We start from the raw sequence: 20,610 nt of genomic DNA, 5'->3' as shown, positions 1-20,610 counted from the left end.
ACAATTTCTTCTGTACACTAGGTTTTGTACTAATTTCTCCGTCTTCAAATTCATCGCATTTCCAGATCCAATTCAGCACTACATAGTATGCCTTCAAAATAAAAGGAGGTCACTTGCTTTATTGAATACCAAGTTCCCTTCCAGACAGCATTAAAAGAAAGACAAGACTACACAGACAAAGTCCAGTATAATCCATTTCTGACAATGAAAATTTCAACCCCTCATACTGTTGCAAAATTCCTCCTACTGAAATGCTTTACTACAATAATAATAATAATAATAATAATAATAATAATAAAAAGCATACATTACATATAAAAGATACCAGTGTACTAAAAGTGACAGAAGTGGACTAGCAAATCCTTCAAAGCACATATTATATAAATGACTAGCATTTAAAAACATTTTTTTCTATAAAATGTAGGTCATATACATTTATAAATTGGGGGTGGGGGGTTCTAAAGCAGTGATGACTGTTCAAATAGTTATGCTGCTCTGTACAGTCTACCTATTCGATTCAAACTATAAGTTTGATGTTTAGTTTATCGGAATAAAGCCATCTCATCATCTCATAGCTCATAATTTGAAAAATACGCAACTCAAAGGAAGAGGTGACTTACAAGTTCACTGTTTATCTGCATATGAAATAAGAAGAGAACTACTCCTTTCTACGGGAGGCCCAAGTCTCATCAGTTCAATATCAGGACTTAAAGACTCCAAATTTAAGTAGAGGAATTGTCAGGAATCAGCACAGAAGCAGAATAGTATCTCTCATCCTTTAGAGACACAGCTATTCAACTTTTGCAGTCTTCCTCATCTTGCAGAAGTGCAGCCAAGCCATTCATTTCTTACTCAAAAGTGTGTATGGATGAAGCCATAGATCTAAAGACTGTCCCCTCTGTGACTGAAATTGTGCTGTGTAAACAACGTTATATACTCCAGCAGGAGGACATTTGAATTTATTTATAAAAAATGATTAAGAATATTCATTAACTCAAACAAGGCTATTGACTCCCAAACGTATTTTTGGAACTTATCCTTGTGCTACTTGTAAAGTTAGCACTGTCGTATATTATTGCTTACAAACAGTACATCATCACATGCCTTCTAACAGAGCGGTACTGTGATCAGTTCGTATGTATTTACAGGCTTTTTTGTTTGTTTTTTAAACAAGCTATAAAAACATTACATACTTTACAGACAATACAAATACTCAAGTCAAACAAATGGAATGCATAACAATAAGAAACATCATAAAGGAAGACTGACAGAAGTCCTTGATTGTCAAGACACATTTATATTTATATATAAACTCTAGCTGTGCAGAATCAAAGATTCAATCATAGGTACATCCTTATTTGATAGATCATATTTACAGCATGATATTGCATAAAAAAATAAAACAATGTTGTTTACACAATATTACCTTTCCATCCATTGGATTAAGGAAAGCAAGAAACAACTCTTAGAAATGTTTGCTTGCCTCAGTTTGTGTTTCCTACCAAAAGATGTAATTTCAAAAAGGAAACGTAAGGTTTTATATGCTGAGTAGAGCAAAAGCGACTATAAATTTATTTCCCTGACACAAAGCAAATTGAAATTGAACAAAAGTTTAAATTTTAACTTAAAGACATGTCTTTCATTAGCAGTAATACTTTCTTAGTACTTGTCCTTTGCAAAGTGAGTTTCAGCTAAATGCATTACATGCCTAACATAAACATGCATTACCGTAAGTTGAATGAACTTTCAAAGTTACAAGGCTTCATTTTAGTAAAACATTTAACACTAGGAAACTGTAACATTATTCATTTGCTTCAGTACCAACCATGTAATTTGAAAGTTCACATGCGTACTGGTACCGACTGCATAAGCATATTTCTGCCTGTTAAAATTTCCAAACGGATTCCCAGGAGTATTAGGATTTTCCCTGCGATTTGTAATGGTATTTAAACAAGCAAACAAAGAAGAACAAAAATCAAAGCTCTCAAAGCCAGGAAAAGTTAGCAAATATACATACATAAGTAATCCAATGCTGCAAAATTCAGAGTGGATTCATCCAAATGTTCTGGTTCGTTTCAAATAGTTACTACATAGGATACAAATACTATAAAAATATTCTGACCAAGCATGGAATATAATGTATCTGTCCAGGTGGAAAGTTTTCATAGGAGAACAGGAATACTTTAGAATAAACTCCAAAAGTGACAGTAGAACCCCAATAATTCGCAGCAATGCCTTAGAAACCCTTTACAAATGACAATTTTGAAAATAGTGAAGAAGCAGGCAATAAAAGCAAGATGTCACATCACAAAATGTACTTTGTTCATTTATTTTGACAACTGTAATTTAGTTTTCAAGACTTCTTCTACCTCCCAGTATACTAGTATAGATTCTGTAGTATACTTGGGTGAAGTAGTACAGTATTACTAATATGAGACCTCGCTACAGTACTTTTTAGACCATTGCAGAGAGGTGGGGAAGAGACCATGGGGGGTGTATAAACCTATCGGATGCTCTGATTAGCGGTCAGCGAATTAGCAAGATTTTACTGTACTTCTCAATTAACAACGAAAAGCTCCCGTCATCCTAAAAATTGACAAGTACAATATAAAAATAATACAAGTGTTATTTCACAGGAATACTTCCTTGTCCTATTTTCTTCTTGAAACACAATTTTCCTAAAGACAACACTAGGAGACACAAGATCATAAACATAGTTCTTTTATCATCCAATTTAAATTGTTTATGTTGTTATTCATAAACCAACATACAGTGATATACAAGGTTAATCCTTCTCCCCAAACCTTGTAATTTATGATTAATCCATTCTCAAATCAAATGAAGAAAATGTAAATGCCTATTAGTATGCCATTACAAGCTGATTCCTTCACTGTCTGTTATATTAATGGTAAAACATATCAAAGGATTCATGCTAAAAGGGACACTGTCAAGTAATTTAGGACCAAAATATGGTCTATTAATATGTGCGTATATATACACACACGTATTTCGCGCGCGCGTGTGTGTATATATATAGTTTGGTAATAAATGTCATCAATTTCCTCTTTTTTAAAATCATCACTGCTCTATCACTAGGAGATATCCCCAAAAAATTCCACCTTACACACACATACACATTCAGTGCTTGCATGACCTTTAAGTAAGAATGTCTGTTGTTAGCTCTGCGGAATAGAAATGCTCGCCCCAGCCTTATGCTGACCAACTGAACAATATCTGTACAAGAACAGAACAGAAAACCAAAGTCGCTTTTTTCCAGACATACACGGAAAACTAACAAAAATGAAAACACTGACCACATCAAAATGAAGAGTGTGCACCTGTAGCAGATTAAAAGCAGCAAAACACGAGCAGTAGAAAATGTTATTAAATAATGTAATTATTAAACAAGCAAGAGCTTTTTACATAGTTAAACCTCCTAGAACTACATACACACTTATTCCAGAATAAAAGGGCATGTACTCAGGAAATCATAGCAGTATATTTGGTTAACTCCTCCAGTACAGAAAGTTTCAAGCATCAGCAGATCAACTACTCACACCACTGCTTTAATTGTACATGTGGAGGAACCCTACGAGATAGTCCCTGTGGGCTAGACGGGGACTTCACAACCTGTCCTAAGGCACAGAGTATAGCTGTAACGGCTCAGCAGCAGGCTGGGGAATGAGCTGCTAGGGAGTAACAGTTCCTCATCTGATTCCCACTTCGCTCCGGGGAAGAGCTAATTCCTTCACTCCGTACAATAGCTTGCTCACTCACGCACCCAAGCAGCGATTCCTAAGTGTGAAGATGGCATGGAGCGAGAGCTACTCCCTTCTACTCCTCAGTCACTTTCTCACAGCAGAGTATCAATGCAATAACTTTTTAAAATAAAGCTGAGTCAATCTCCTTCGGGAGAAGCAGGCTTTGTTCCTCTTACCTCCCTACGGGGCCAGAGAAATGCAGAAATCTAGCCCTTTTATTTTATTTTGGCTTTTGCTGCTTGTTGTATTTAACAAATAGTACTATTAATGGCCACCTACTTGCAACAACAGGACATTAGAACAAAGATGCCAACACAGTATTATTCAGGCAGCACAAGCTAGGATGTCATGGAAATGAAACACGGAAAACGAAACATGCGTTACAAGAGGTGGCTTCCTGGGATATAGGGGCCGTAAGTAGTATGTCTGTGCAAACTAGAATGGAAAGTCAAAAAACCAAACTGACCATAAAGGAAGAAAAACAGAGACATGAATCAGTTTAAAAACATTCTTTCAAAGACTTTTTTTTACATGTATCATTAATAATCCATAAGGAATTTACTATTCTCCCTTGATGCTCATTCTTCTTAACTCAGGGCCAAACACTCAGACAAAATTACTGGTAAGTCATAGCACGCTGAAACACCTTTCTATATTATACACAGGGTCAATGAATCAAAACAGAACCTGTTTCCTTATACAAAAGTACCAAGTAAGAAGTTTACGTAAATTGTATTTCTTGTCAATACAAGAAGCAAGCTATGGATAACAAATGCACTTTCTCCCTCAAGTGTACCACGTGAAGTTAGTGCTGTAATAGTGATACCGTAAGGGAAAAGAGACAGAGTGGGATCAGTTTCCTAGTAATGAAAATTAAGAAAAATATTGCTACTGCTTTGGGAAAAGGTGGGAACCGTTGTACGTCCTGCTCAAGTCCTGTCTTCAAAGACAGGATATATTTTAGCCCCTTGAGACACAGTCTTTTCTCCTAGCTGATGGCTTCATCTGAGAGATACCAGCTAGCAATAGTGCTGTAAAAGGATGTATGAAACCCTATTTAAAAAAACAAACAAACAAACAAACGAACAACAAAACATATACATACATACCTATATATATATATATATATACACGTGGGGGTGTGTACGTGTGTGTGTTTTTCCCTGGTTAATCAGCCTACATTAGGCTTAAACTGCCTTAGACTACCAGACAGTGTCCCTTTAGGGAAGGTGCAATAGAACGAACATACAGTTCAAAAAATCTGTAACTTGTTAACTTAAACTACACGATAGTTATGCTACTCAAACCTTACCACCTTAAAAATGCACACAGAACTACTTATCGTACCATACTGCATACTTCAAGACAAAGTACTATTCAAAAAAACATATTCATGGCACAGGAATAAACTTTGTAGTTTATTTATACTGTGAAACGCAACAAAAACTTCTGATCACTCGCCTATGCTGGAAAAAGAAATCCTGTCCACTAGCATTATTCAGCGGTTTTGGTTGGTAAAATTGTAATGACTTTCACTAAGCAAACACTAAAAAGATAGGGAATTTGAATGCCCACTTCTTCAGCTTTCGGGGATACTTCAATAAATTTAACGATCTGAATTGTCAAAATCCTAGACAGAGAATTAAAACAGTTTTTACAGAAGCTAAGAATACCCAATCTCAATGTATACTGAAAAGAGTAATTGGAGCTGTATGAGATTAAAATGATGCAACCATATCAAACCTAAAAATCTAAAAATGTTTTTATTTTTTGAGAAATCAAAAACTATCAAGTTGACTAAGTGCTCTATGTTAATCATTGTGAGTATGTAGGGTAAGGTACAATTAAGCTTTTAAATCTTGGAATACACAGTTTGTGTAAGCATTATGCAATTGGGAATGTCATCTACATAGTATTTTAACTAAAACTTCAAAATCTTGATATCTGCGTATGAAAAAGTCATTAAAAAGTTACATCTAGATTCAGCTGTACAAAGAAATACACATTACTTCAGGAATGAAGTAAAGGCTTTAGCAGTTAGGCATTTCGCTTTAAAAAGTGTTTAAAGTATTTTTAAATTAATTAGACTTTTAAATAGTAGAGTTAGTCTATCAGAATTCATTTTTTCCTCCAAACACAACTCAAGGTAATGCAAAGCAGAAATAAAGGGCACATGGTCTAAAATTATTTTTGAGAGAGATGGAAGAAAGATTATTTTTCTAGAAAATGCCATTTTTTAAAGCCATATTTGCTTGACTTTGAAACTTACTGTTTATTCTGTGTGTTTAGTACATGTTGATTCCCTGCTGAAGAGCAATGACTATGCTGACAAGCTTAGAAATGACAATATGAATAGCATCAGACAATAAACTGTCCTCCCAAAGCATACAAGGAAACCAGTAAGGAAACAATCATGGGGGAAAGTCTTACCTGGGGATTTTGTTTATTTTAAATTTCATAGAAGGTAAAATATTTTCTGGATTCAAACAAGTGAATAATAAACTGCCTTTGATAGGGGCACCAACATCAGGCAGTTCAATGACTGGTGACTAACCAAAAAAAAAAAAAGAAAAAAAAAAGAAGCAGTTATTGGTCTTGCTAATATCAGCTTACTTTTGTTTTAACATAGCGCTCTTAAAAGCTGTACAGAACTCCATCTTATACAGAGCAACCCCCTTTTGACAAATGTGTTCTAAAGTGCCAGTATTATTTACAAAGATTTCTTAGCCAAAAGTCTGGCCCGTTGTGGCATCAGGTGAAGAAGTCATCCCAGCTCTGCTATCATTTACATTCACCAAGGGAAATTCTGGGAAATCAGCACTTGTCCCTGGTCCCCGAAGGTTCACCTGTCCATTGGCAGTGCTAAACTGAGATGATATTCCAGCTCTTGCCCCATGGTACTGAGCTCTAAAGGGCTGCTCAAAGGAGCTAATTTGATATGCTTGATGAACAGGCTGTGCCTCTGCTTTCTTCTGAGAAGTTACTTGATCCAAGAAGTCCTGTGTAGAGGAGGAAGAAGAATGATTTGCCTCATCACCTGAAAAGGGAAAAGGGTGCTGCGAATCGCCAACCATTAGTCCAAAATGAGACTTGTCTGGAGTTGTTCTTAATGGAGAGTTCATTCCCGATCGAAAGCTATTGACGGGTATAGACGTGTAGACCTTCTCCATGGAAGGAAATGCTGGCTGGGTTGTAAGAGTCTGGTTATCAGTCACAAAATTAAGGCTCGGGTTGTTCAAATAGGCATCATTTTGGCTAGTTCTGTCCAAAGCTTGTTGTAAAAACTTTGAATATTCTTGTAACATACTAGCTTTATCTGATGAGGAAGCTTGAGAGCTTGTTCCAACTGTCTCAGATTGGGTGACCTCAGATACTTCAGAAGAATTGATTGATATACTGGAGGTCACCTCAGTGTCAGCCACACTGAAAGATATCTCATGTTGTCCATTAGCCTTGTGTGAATAATGATCTAACAGAGTTTGCAGTACCTCATCTGGAATGACATTTTTGTCATGGTTACCTTTAATTTCAACATTCAGTGCTTGTGTGTCTAATATTGAGGCTGTAGCAGTTTCATCAATGACGCTGGCCACAGCTGCCTGTGTTACTGAAGGTTGAGACGCTATGGTACTTACATTCAAGGCATATTCTCTACTGTTATTACTAGCTGCTTGTAGATACCTCTTTTTCTTTAAAAATTGCATTGCATCATCATAATTAGTGCTGCTGTGTACAGGTTTACTGGGCCCTTCCTGTAACGTGTCAACTTGATCAATGTCAGTATTACCCTCAGAGTCCAGTAAACTTTGCTTATCCACAAGCTCAAAGGCATACTTTGAAACCTTGTTGTCTTCGTATGTGGATAAAGGTGAAATGGTTTGACTTTGCTCAAGTGGCTGTTTCAGACTCCTCTTGCTGTTAACTTTTTTGAGAACGAGCTTAGGTGGGTGTATTTCTCCAGAATTTGCTTCTTCTAAGTGTGTCCCGCTGACCGAAGAATGGGGCATCTCAACAGCATATTCCGCTACCATATATTCATCTTTTACTTTAGTACTAGAAGAGTACAAAGGCAAATAGTCATTTTTGTCCTTCTTCTGTTCTGATTTATCTGTACTTTCCTTACCCCCAGATTTTGTTTTCTCTGTTTTCTGCCTTTTCTTCTTTGGCAAGGAGCTGTCTTTCATAGGCGTAGAGAAACCAGAATCTTCCTCCGATGGCAAAAAGCCAACTTTGGTGGCACTTCTGTTCGGTTTCTTGTCGCGGTTCTCATGGCACATACGTTTATGTTTCAGCACACGATCAGTCCTGGAGAAATACTGCAAAAGATGTTTATTATTATTATAGGAAAATAAATATATTAGCAGAAAGAAAAGAAACCTTTCATTCTAACAAATTTACTTGACAATACATCCACTTTACCAACTTCTAATGAAGTGTCAAACAACAGTATATAATCAATAAAATCAAGTGCAGACAGTTGTGACTCTGTTCCACCTGTGCACCAAGACTGCCCACCTTAACAGCAAAAACATTCCTTATACATTTATTAGTATGCACATGACTACAACACCTGGAGAAAGTCCTATCTGTTCTACTTGGGAATTGACTGGTGTTTTGTTTTTTAATTGCGAAAGATTTCATTTAGTCATCTTACCTGCAAACAATATTCACACTGGTAAGGCTTCTCGCCGCTGTGAGTTCTTTTGTGCCTTTCCATGTGATACTTCTGAATAAACCTCATACCACATTCATCACAACGAAATGGCTTCTCACCTGATAAAAAACACGTAGCAATATTAATCTAAAAAAATAAATCGGTGTTCTTCCATACATTACCAGGTCAAATACTACATTCTCTACTAGAAGTAATAAAGAAGAGGTCTTAGTCTGTTGCTGTTGAAAAATAACATAGGGCTTGCTCACATCACTATTTTCCCAGGACTCGGTAGCTGATGCTTCAAAATTATTGTAAACTTTTACACTAAAAACCCTTAAAACTAGATTCTCTCCCCCTCTTTCTAATGTAGGTGCAGATATCTGTCTTAAACCTAACAAATGAAGAACTACAAAGATAGCCTTCCTAAACTGCTGCTACAGAATTTTTTTTAGGGCAGAAGATTGTATAAAAATACCTCAATTCTCTCACCAACACATTTAACACAAACCAATCCCTTCTAGAAGAAAATTATGCATTTCCAAGCTTTTAATTTAAATTTTTTGTAGGGTACTCTGTATTTTCCATAATTTGTTTTCCTTTATCTGTATTTAGAATTGAAATAACTGCTCTGAAAAAAATCCTAAAATTTTGGTTGGAACGCAAATTTATTTGTTTTATTTTTGTTTTTAAAAATTAATTAATTGAAAAATATTTTATTTTGAAAATTAAGCTGAAAACAAGAAACCTCTGTAGCTGAACTGACGCTGGCAAACTCACAGGTTTTTCTGTTTGGCTGTTTTGTTTGTTGTTTACTTTCATGAAATATTTGTTCAGACAATATTCATTGCCCTGAATACATCTTCAGTTCTCCCCTCATTTTTCCTCACAAAGAAGCCCTGCAATGATCCTTTCAGAACATGTAGTAACTCTATCTTTATATTTCTTTTAACTTTTGCCTTACATCTTCCCTCTGATATTTTTATTTTCTAGGCTTCTCTGACAAAACCTAAAAATTCCAAGTGCATTGAAAAGTTAGGTTTGCTTTTACAAAAGCTCACTATTACTTAACAGAACTCACCCTGAACAACAGTAATCTTTCCCCTGAATATTCACTATGATATCTTTTGCACTGACATAGAGATCAGGGATTGTCTTGGCAGCATCTGTCAACATCCTCTTTGTTCTGGATACTGATTTTTGGGATATAAACCGTCTATCTTTTGTTTCCAGAAATATGCAGACTATTTCTATTTTTCTGAGCTAGTTTTATTCTTGAAAATTATTTTATTAACTAATTTTATTATTACTAATAATTAATTATTAAAATGTTAATACATTTTATTTTATTATTTAAAATGTTGTTAAGAGTGTGTATTTTCCATTTAGAATAGAGATATTTAGCCACATCCTTCTACAAATAGAAATACGGTACCTTAAAATAAGATGCCAGTATTTATAGAAACTAGAATGGAAGGTATCTGTATCACCCACATTTGCTCCTAGTCAGATCATTAATGCCCAGAGTTTCAACCTTTTTAATTCCAAGCAATTTCTAAACTTCTCTCTTTGTAAGCCTATGCCCTATTTCCAATTATTAATTCTTACCTCTCCATGTGGCTTCTCAGCCAATCCCTTTCTTGGATGAAATTATTCCAATTTATTCTCTCCTAAACCAAATTCTCTCCTCTCCTAAGATCTCTCAGCTTCCATCAGTTCTTTTTCTACAGGCTCACAACCTCAGCATCCTAACTCTTCTTTCACATTTAGTCAGAGACTAACTTTTACCATTTCTTGCTTATTAATAATCACCATAGAATTTTGCTTTTTTCAGCACCCTTTATAAATTATAACGCCTATCGTATAATCCTCTCTAGTACTGTCTATAAGCAAATCCTCCTCTCTGGCCTATTTCTTAACTTTCAAACTCCAGTTTCATTCTTCATGTTCTCTTTATTCGTTAGGCACCCTTACAAATACGGTGTTTTACTTGCACCAAGCCTGTTGAGACTTTCTGAATCAAATTCCAATCCCTGTCTTCACTTCTAAAGAAGATGAGGCAAGAGGTTTAGGTCTCGTTGTTCTAGTTTAATACACGGGAACCCTTCCGTTCCTGAAGACAACTACTTAATCCTTGTTACTTACTGTTTTCTTTCCCTTTGCTCCACTATTCTACTTCATGTTTCTTTTAAGTCGCCCCTTTGAACAACTCTCCTTACATTGTCTGGAAGTTTGCTTTCACATCTTAAACTTTTTTAGAGAAAGGAGCAGCTGTTTGGGATGAAAACTACCCTGAGCCTTACAGAAGCCAAACCAAGTTAGAGCAGCAAGACAGCTCAGTCCTGTTCTAGCTCTGAAGAGCCCTCTAAGGAGCTATCCCGCTACCCCAAGAAGTCTTGAATGCAGAACGCTTCGTTGATACACTTACCTTCAGCCTTATACCTGTAAGTGAATGGTCACAGAGTTCCTTAGCATTTGCCTACTTGAGACGGCTATTTACTGGCAGCAGACTCTCCCAGCTACCTGTTCCCTTTTCAAGGCTTAAATAGGGCCAAACAGGGCTTCTGAGGTTTTTTGTTGTAGAGTACTACCACCACCAGCTATTTTGAAGACTTTGAGAGTACATACGAAGGCAGTGCTGGCCGTGCCTCAACAGGAAGAGAAGTCTGGGGACACTGCCCTTGAATTACTCAGTACAACACAGAAAATAGTCTTGTTCAATAGAATTCCAGAACACTCTGGAAGTAAGATTAAGAAACACTTTGTGAAACTGATACTGTACTTAATTCTTGCTTTAGTCTTCATAAGGAAGATAATATTAGAAAAAGATTAAAAATTAATATGAAGACATGCTTCCTGTAATAATTTCTTCCTAGCAGAAGCCTGAAACTTCAGATGCCTTCTGAAATCTTGTTGTACTTTTCAAACAGGATCTATTGCAAATGGAGGAGATCATTAATAATAACTTATTGCTAATGTAGGGACAATCCAGGACATATTTTTCTGAAACGTCTTGGTGAGTGGGAAAGAATCAGACGTAGAAAAAAAGAGTAAAAATTTAAAAATACAATACAATAATCTGCATTATTTACGGAAACAGCCTATGTTTTGTGTCTACGTTGGAAATCTACTAAAACTGAGCAATAGAACTATTTATAAAGTGTAGTACAAATACTATGTGTATGAAGGCTGTAACAATTATAAACCCCCAGGTATTTTAAAATCTAAACAGACAAAATACAAATTATAAAATACCAAGGAAGGCAATAAAAAAGCAGCATGACTGAATAATAAGGCGCTTGAATTGTTAACCCCAATGTTGCTTTATTTTTTTTAATACGTAATCTCATTTTTTGTGTTTAAAATGGAAAGTAGGGTGGGTTACAGAATTAGGACACATGAATGCACGAGTGGGTATGGTGTATAGAAACATCCCTAAGCAAAAAGAAAGCAGACATATTTGGGGGGGAACCAACCAAAAAACCATTCAGCATCTTCGTGAGCCTAATAAACTCAAAATATGAAAATATTTGTGTACCAATGACTCTTCCCTCTCTTACAATTGAAATGGTGATTTTCTGTACCATTAATGACAAGTTTAGCAGCAGCGTTCTAGCACTGCTGCCCTCCTCTACATACAATTATTTCTAGTAAGTGAATTTTGTATTAATGCAATGTCTGCTTTTAGATGCAACTATTTAATTATTTACACAGAATAAGGCTGTTCATTGATTGCTTCCTAACTCTCTCATAACATTTCATTTGAAGGAGTGGTTCAGAGAACCGAATTCAAATCACACTGGAACTCGCTGGAGCACCTGTAAATTCAGGGCTTGTAACAGGCATAAAATGGGGCTTCTAAGTGTTACCACTGTCTTCAGTTGGCTTAAAAGAAACAGGAAAATTTGATAAACATCTTTTAAAGAGTAAGAAACATCCTGTTCTTCATCAGTGTTTTGAACACTGTACAAAAGCTGGTGCTAAAAGTGGTCATTCAGAGAGATAAAGATGCAAAATAAAAAGAAAAAAATACAATATTGAATTTATAAGGACTATTTCTTAAAAGAGTATGAATAATACAAAGAGAGCTTTCCTTTACTTCCATCAAAGTGAAACACAGACCCACTGCTCACCTTCTGGTGAGAGAAGCAAGCTGAAAATTCAGCTTTTCTGGATGGGTTCAATTACGCAGTCCTGAACAACAGAGTAATGCTACACAAACAGCTAAGGCCCAGTAGTGAATACTGTCATATAGAAGTGAAAGCCCAGACAGGTACGTAGAATGCTAATTAGCTATACTGTAACTGGGCTAATTCAAAAATTAAGCAGTAGGCAAATACTTGCTAACTAAATGGACTTCAAGAAAGCTTTTTCCACTCCTGGAAGCTGGGTCTTACATGTTTTCTCCTAACCAGCTACTAGTTGTCACCTAGGAAAACACCCATAATTCAACAATTTAAACACAATCACCATCTTCAATTTTCTGAGAAACAACCAAACTATACCTCAGGATGCTGAGGAAAGGAGGAAAACAGTTATCTAAAAAGTCAGATAACAATATGGTTAATTTGTTAAATGGCAGCTTATTCTCTGCTAAACAAAGAGTAGTATATGTAAGAGCTGGCAAAAAAACCTGCAACCCCACCACCACCACCACACCCTCCCTCCAAAGCTTACAGTCAACACAGAATTCTCATTAGAGCTAAAAGTTGAATTTAAAAAGATAATTACATCCATTTATAAAATATTTGCAGTCAAGTGTTAATTAACTATATTGCCCAGACTCTCATTTTCAAAGCCACATACAGGGAATAATCCTCATTAAAAATAAAAAAAAAAAATCTTCTGAAAAACATGAAGACTGCACTTAAATTTTTGCCTTTTTTTGGGGGGGTGGGATGGGCAGATAGACGGAAGAGAGTGAATGAGCATTCTTTTCAAGAATAATATCTACACAAAGTGAAGGCAGCATGGTTCACCAATTCAGAGCCAGAGGAAAGACTAGGAGCAGAACAAAGACACTAGACAGAAGAATGGAGGACTCTTCTGTGGCTGACTGGCTGAAGGAAACCTACTTAGTCTGGACTCATGGCAACCTAGGATACAAAAATCCCATAAACAACAGGGCATTTGTGCATGTAACTCCCTGTACACTGCTCTGAAAACTCATTTTGCAGAGTTTTTTCTCCCTCTCAACTCTTACACACGCACACACTGCACTGCGTGTTAGTAGCTTTCATATCCATTTAAATGCTACAGCCAAGAAACACTGTGCACATTCACCAGCTCTGCTTTTCTGAAAAAGAGGCTGAGAAATTGGCATCTAGTCCAGAGGGACCATATTACAAAATATTTAAAGAGGGAATGAAAGGCCATGCACCAAAATGCCAAAAACCCAATGAAGCCAAACCTGTTAAAGAATGTGGTTTTGTGCGGTGCAAGAAGATAAAAAAATAAACATGTACAAACTTTAACTCTCTTTGGCTTAAAACTTCGGGCCTTATTTGACCTATATTGCGTATTTTTAAACTAAGGCTCTTATTTTTAGAACAGTTCTGACTATCAAAAAAGAAAAAAAAAAGTGCGAAGTAAAGCTGATACCAATACCTTTGGGGTTAGGCATTTTGGCCATTTTAGTCCTGGCACTTTTCCATCAAATTCCAAAATAAATAAATAAACAAATAGACAGATAAATCTACTGAAATGTAATTTGGAAGTCCCCGTTGTCTGAATTAATTTGATACAACAAAAGATAGAACTGCTTAACAAACCTTGACTTTTATGAATGCACAAACTTCAGGATTTGCTACTCTGGGGTTATTTATAGAATACTACTTTCAGATTTGCTTACTAGATTTTATACTCACTTTACAGCCAAAGAAAAGTGGAGCAAGTTGAAAGCACAAAACTAATTTGCTTTTTAAAGTTTTATAATATCTGTTAAGTTAAGACAAACTACAACAGGGTTTTAGGCTGCATACTTATTACCAGAAACCTTGCCTGAGTGGGGAAACAGTTTTTAAGCACGCCAGTAAAGATACTCAAGGCACTATACTCACCAGTATGAATCTTCTCATGCCTCTGTAGCAGGTACTTCTGTATGAAACGCATGTCGCACTGACTGCACTGAAATGGTTTTTCACCTTGAACAATATAATTCCACATCCATAAGTTAATAACTACACACTGTTGTTTCTGATAACTACTTTTGAGGAATATTAAAATGTCTATTAAAAAAACCAGCATCTGAGCGAATTCCAAAAATACTCTAATACCAAAAAACATTAGCCTTACTAAGTATATGAACTGCAGAATTCTTTCCACGAGCCTAAGAGTCACATTAAGACTAGCACAGAAGAGTGATCCGAAATGGCTGTAATTTCCTCATCAACAAGATCAATCACGATGCTGGCATAAGACTGCATTCAGGATACTGGCAAGCTATTATAATAGTAAGTACCTTTTTCACTTCTCCGAACCAGAGAGATACCTCATCAGGCAAATAAGCAGCCGGAGCACATTTTACAAAGGGGTCAATTTTGGCACTTAGGCTACAAGTCAACCCATTACTTTCTGATAAAGAAAGAAAAGAAACCTTGTAAACAGCTAGGTCTTCAGTTTATTAAACATATGTTGATTTTTTTTTTTTTTTCTGGTATTCTTTTGACACTTTGGTGCATGGAATCTCTAAGCTTAGATGCCAAGTTAGCTACACTCTTAAAACTGAAATTCGCATAGAGCTGAAAACATTTTTAACATAAGTAAACAACTCTTTATATAGTAGAAAAGACAAATTTGAAGTCAAGCAGTACCTGTATGAATGAAGACATGTCTCTGTAAATGGTAGTTGGTTCTAAAGGCAGCATTGCAATGCTCACAAACATGAGATTTGTGGGTTTTCAGACCAAGTGATCCATCCTCATTTATTGTAAGGATCTATTTTAAAAAGAGTAAAATTTGTTCTCACACTACCCTCTAAAGATGTCTTATTAACTACAAAAAAAAAAACCACATTAATTTTTTCGATGCAGAAAATTTAAATATTTCAGGTAAAACAATGCTAATTTCTACAAAGCTATGTGTTAGGCTTTTAGTATACATTTCCAATTGCAGTCCAATCCAACTTGTGTCTCGTTGTGTATTAAGAGAGATTTCTACAGGACGGAGACAAAAGCAGCTCATGGAAAATCAGCTTAGAGCTCCCCTATTCACAGCTGAGTCACTTTATATGCTACTGTTTACTTTGTCCGTCTGTTGGAAAGGATGCAAAGTAACCAAACCACCTCTGGGCACTGAACCATGGATAATCATATTTTAAAGCAAAAGTGAAAAGTTATAGTCTTTTTTCAAACCAAGATTGTTAATGTTTGCTAAAAGGCATTAAAACTTATCCAGGATAGTCATACAAATTATCTATATCTACATAATACCAAGAGTCTTGGTGACAAAATTGTATTTTAAAAACCAAAACCCCAAAGCCAAACAACCAAGAAAATAGTATTATTCTTCTCCCCTTTCAAGTTTTCCCCTCAATAAAATATTGCTCACTCAATATACATATTAGAGCATCTCTTTGACGAATTCAACTTGCCACACGCAATTGCTTTGCTGTCAAAGCAAGCCGCTACTTTCTTATAAAGTTGAAAAAACTTAAATGAAAAAAATTGCACCGTATCTACCTTATTCAATAAAGCTCATCACAGGTTTTCTCTAATTTGTCAAAAAAAAAAATACCCCGAAACCCCACCAAACCCCAAACTCTCTACTATCTCTGGCAAGAGAGTAAGAAATCCAGTAAACAAATTACATTTCCAAAAGTCTTACTTAACTGGAAACAGAACTATAAAGAAGAGCTTAAGTAACCTTAAGTAAAACAGTTTAGTCCCTTGTTATTAACAAAAAATAAAAGTCTGCTGGGGAAACACATCTGCAACTTGATTAGCTACAATGTTTCAGGTTTTATGATAATGACAGTGATGAGAAAGAGAGAGTCAATAACTGAAATAGTTATCTATGCAATAGTAGCAAATACTGTAGGATCTACTTAAACAATTTTTAATTCTGCTGCATCAAAACTCAGCAAGAGTGAAAGTCTCGAGCTAACAAATTCTTGTGCATTCACTCTGAAGGACAAGCACATTCATACGTTTGGAAGATTGGTACGTTACAGCTCCAGTAAGTCACAGATACAGACAATTATAAAAATTCTGTTCTGTAACAACATACAGCTAATGAAACACTGACTGGTTATTTAAAATAAATTTAAATACATGTTATGAAATGTTTTTCATATAGAATATTGAAATTTTAAAATAATTGTGCAGAAAATACACTTAATTTCACGGTTATCCTGAACCTGGGCTGTTCTACTGCATCCATTCATTGTACCACCTCTTAAATGAAGAAAGTTAACTTTGTCAGTGCAGTTTTCCTAATAAAAGCAACAAAAAGTTTGTGCGTGCGTGTGTGCGTGCGTGTGTGTATGCGCGTGCACGTGTGTTTGTGTGCATGGAAGAGGGAAAAGTAGACAGGATTCATAAAAGCTATTGACTTTTTATTTATATGATGACTACGTTAATATAAAATAAAATTTAAAATGTTTCGGTATGTTAATTGACTTCCATTTGTAAAAGTCCCAGCTGCTGTTTGGATGGAAAATCAACCACATTACTCTGGGAATACTAACTTAAACTGCTGTAGGCTCTCACCTATGTCAGTCCTTCAACTTCTTTCAGCCTTTCTACTCTGACAAGTTTGAAAAAAAGGGGAAGAGAGACTGCGAAAGAACCTGTTTAGCGATTCTCCTGATCATTTTTCAATCTTTTGTCATGTCAAAGACTAACACTGACAGATTGGGAGATAAAAAGGAAGCATGCAAGTACACGTCTGTAGAAAGAGGGACACATGCCTCTACTGCCTTGCCATGTTTCCATGGAAGTGATCTGTGGAGGTACTCAACCTAGATCTCCTTTTCCTATCAAAGGGAGAAGTATCTTGATGCACAGGATTTGGAACTTGCTTCCGCACCCAATCTGAAACAATTTCTCAACTTTCTAAGAATACTACAGGTGCAACCTAATTTGACAGTGCTTTGAGGAGGACTGAGGGGTCCCACTCCCAGGCCAACAAAAGGAGGTTTTGGAGTTTTTCTTGGTGTTAGGGTGAGTTTTCCTTCAATGTATACACAGTCTGGGTTGATTTCAGAGTAGCCTTATTTTAATGCTGCTGTGTGATCACGTATAACTGAGTTTTGCCTATCAGAGCAGCCTGTATATGTTCTGTTTTAAGTCTGAAGATTAATACTGATTTGGGGAATTACTAGAAGATATAACACTGCTACCTCATGAGGTGAAATGATTCTGGATTTATCTGAAGTGCGTCTCAATAGAAGAAAATTGTTTTCAGACATACAGGGATACATACTCTTCATGAATGGATCTACAAAACAAATTTTGAAGTAACAAACCAGCAGCTATGGTAAGAATCTTTTGATATAAATAAATACATATATGAAGATGATTATGACCACAGGAATATTCCCTACTGGTAAATTATTTTATATATATTAGTAAACTTTTTAGAATTTTCAAAACTATCGTTTTAGATTTCTTTTTAAAAACTTTTCACTACTATGCATGAAGCATATAAAATTATCAGGCTTACAGAAAAGCACAACTATTATTAGATAGATACAGAGTAATGATTTATAAATTGTCTACAAAGCTACTGACTCATAATTTAAAAAAAAATATTTGGAGAGAGAACTGCCTGGAGACAGATGTTAAAATATGTCAAGGGTTCATGTTGCTAAAAGGAGTTCAAAGAAAAACACTGTTATATCAGTTTTTGTTTTGGGTCTCTGGTGAACTTCAGAACTGCATCTTTACTGAGCAAACAAACAATTTCCAGCCTAACTACTTCAAATGCTAATGAAATTAGTCATAGTCAACCAAATCTTCAGGTTCTTTTAATCTTGGTTTTGCCAAATCAATGTCTTACTTTTGCTGGTGAACGCTGTTTTCTTTTCTTCTTTTTCTGCAAATCTACTGGCTCTCGTATTTGTTTTTTGTCTCGTTTCTGTTGTTCAGATGCATCAGTAAAGGTAATTTCTTGCTTTACACTGATCTGTTAAGATACCAAGTGCCAGTTTCAGGTAAGGTTCTCACTACAGAAAAGCAATTTTTCAATTTTAGAAGATGACAAACTGCTGAAACAGAAAACCTTTTTCTAAGGGAATTATCTTGTGGCTTCATTCTTTCAGAAATTTAAGTGAAAGGAATAATAAGTATCTTAAATAAAAAGGGCATAGTTAATTTCTACAGTGACATTTTGATGTATCTTTTCATTCATCTCCCAAAGTCTTTTCTCCTTCTGACCTATGGTGATTTTGAGATCAGTTCTTGTATTAAAATCACTTCCATCTGTAAAACCATTCAGTTTTTCATACCTATTTTACTTTAGTCCGTGTGTTGTCAATGCAAGATTTAACGGAATAGTTTATTATATATTTAAGACAGAAGTATTTTTTAAGAAAACAAGAATAGTGCTAATGAAGTTTTTTCCAAAAAATAATCTAAGGTAAACTTTAATAAAGAGCATGATACTCTTACATTTTTCTAATGCCTGAATCACCTGATCTACAGCTAACAGAGTAGTGTTTTAACAATGCTACCTTTCTAAAGATTATTCTTCGTGTATAAGGCTATCTGCTTTTAAAGTCCTGGTAATTATCCTTTATGTTTGAAGGGTAACAGTGATGATGTGCTGCATTACAGACAGATGCTCTGTTTTCAAAAAGGAAGTCATCTATATTCTCTCTGGGAAAGCTGAGATACACCTTCTATGAGATATCGAGGAGGGGCATATTTATGGTCATGTATGAAGTGTCACAGTCCAACCTGCAGTGTGAATGCAACTGCGAAGCGTCCACATACTTTGAAAACATACAAGATGCTTCCTATAGCAAAAGAAACTAAATAGTACTATGAACAGCATAAACAGTATGCACCTTTTAATAACGCTATTTATTCTGGTTTGTAGTTACCCTCGAACATTAAATATTTTTAAAAGAGCACATTTTAACACATTACTTCTATGGTAACAGCTTGCTTATAGAATATTTATAAAACAGATACTTAAAGATTATACTTAATTGGCAAAATTTATCCACAGCCAGAGGCAAATGACATTTTCATAAATAGCATCCATTCATAAATATTTTGATAATCAAAATCTAAACAAGCAATTAATAGATTCTTGCCAGAGTAGGATTAGACTACCAGATCAAGCTTCCTAGTAATTTCTCCAATATTTCACAAAGAAATTGCTTACAGGGACATTAACAGCATACTGCAGCCCTTGAGGAAGTCTATCTTGCGTATCCATGTCATCATCATTTTTTACCGTCTCCTCATGGACCATGAGTTCATCATGTGAAATCATCTCTTGCTGTCGAAGTTCACTTTCCTGTAACACTTCATCTGTTGCAAGAATTTCTTGGTGCGCCATAGTCCGATCCTGAAGCACTGCCTCTTGCCGTTCTCCCGATACTCCAGACTGGTCAGATACTGCACCCATCCCTACCATAGCCCTGGATGACTGCATTTGGTCTATGCCACCACATTTAAGAAATAATCCTCCCAGCTTGTCTTCAATGTTCATTCTTAAGTGCAATAACCTACAAAGAAAGTTTTAATAGTAAACATCTACAATTGGTGCTCTTGCTTAAAATTTTTACTGAAAAAACGATTTATAAGAACTTGGTCAGTACTCTACATACACACATGCATTCCTAAAATTGATATCCAAATAAAAGCGAAAAGTTGGATATCTTGGTCCAACATGAAAAGATTCTCCTTTTAAACACATGCACATGTACACAAACACTTTCAAATAAAAAATTTCAAATCGAAGTGCCTTCTGATTACTGGCAAAATTCTGGTAATTAAGTGATAGCTAATTCCTCCTTCTCATTCCTTAGAAAATGTTTTTTTTCCTGTGTGCCCTTTTTACTCTGTTCCCTTTTCCCGTTTTGACTGTCTTTTACAAATGCCTCTTTCATATTGGTCCTGTTCTCCCTACTTCCTTGTCCTTTTAGTGCCCTTTCACTACTGCTACCCCAGGGCATACTGTAGCTGCTGGAACATCTTAATATCCGCAAGTGAGAGAAAAGGCAACTTTCTGGCTAAAGGTATA

General features: G+C 35.7%; 1 protein-coding gene across 2 annotated transcripts; it reads right to left on the bottom strand.

The window, feature by feature from the left end:
- Positions 1 to 4,903: 4,903 nt before the first annotated feature.
- ZNF148 (zinc finger protein 148) lies at positions 4,904 to 20,086 on the bottom strand. Of its 2 annotated transcripts, XM_009327129.1 has the most exons (6): positions 19,747 to 20,086; positions 18,415 to 18,540; positions 15,228 to 15,351; positions 14,475 to 14,558; positions 8,416 to 8,534; positions 4,904 to 8,077 (listed from the first exon to the last, which is right to left on the bottom strand). In XM_009327129.1, the coding sequence occupies exons 1-6, from the start codon at positions 20,074 to 20,076 to the stop codon at positions 6,485 to 6,487; spliced, it is 2,376 nt and encodes a 791-aa protein (XP_009325404.1). In that variant the 5' UTR covers positions 20,077 to 20,086; the 3' UTR covers positions 4,904 to 6,484. The 2 variants fall into 2 exon arrangements, with proteins under 2 accessions (XP_009325404.1, XP_009325405.1); XM_009327130.1 differs by lacking the exon at positions 18,415 to 18,540 and having other exon boundaries at positions 19,747 to 20,076.
- Between the last annotated feature and the right edge of the window lie 524 nt (positions 20,087 to 20,610).

This window comes from Pygoscelis adeliae, unplaced genomic scaffold (assembly GCF_000699105.1).
Source record: "Pygoscelis adeliae isolate BGI_AS28 unplaced genomic scaffold, ASM69910v1 Scaffold227, whole genome shotgun sequence".
NCBI lineage: Eukaryota > Metazoa > Chordata > Aves > Sphenisciformes > Spheniscidae > Pygoscelis > Pygoscelis adeliae.
This window is presented reverse-complemented; position numbering and strand designations above follow the sequence as displayed.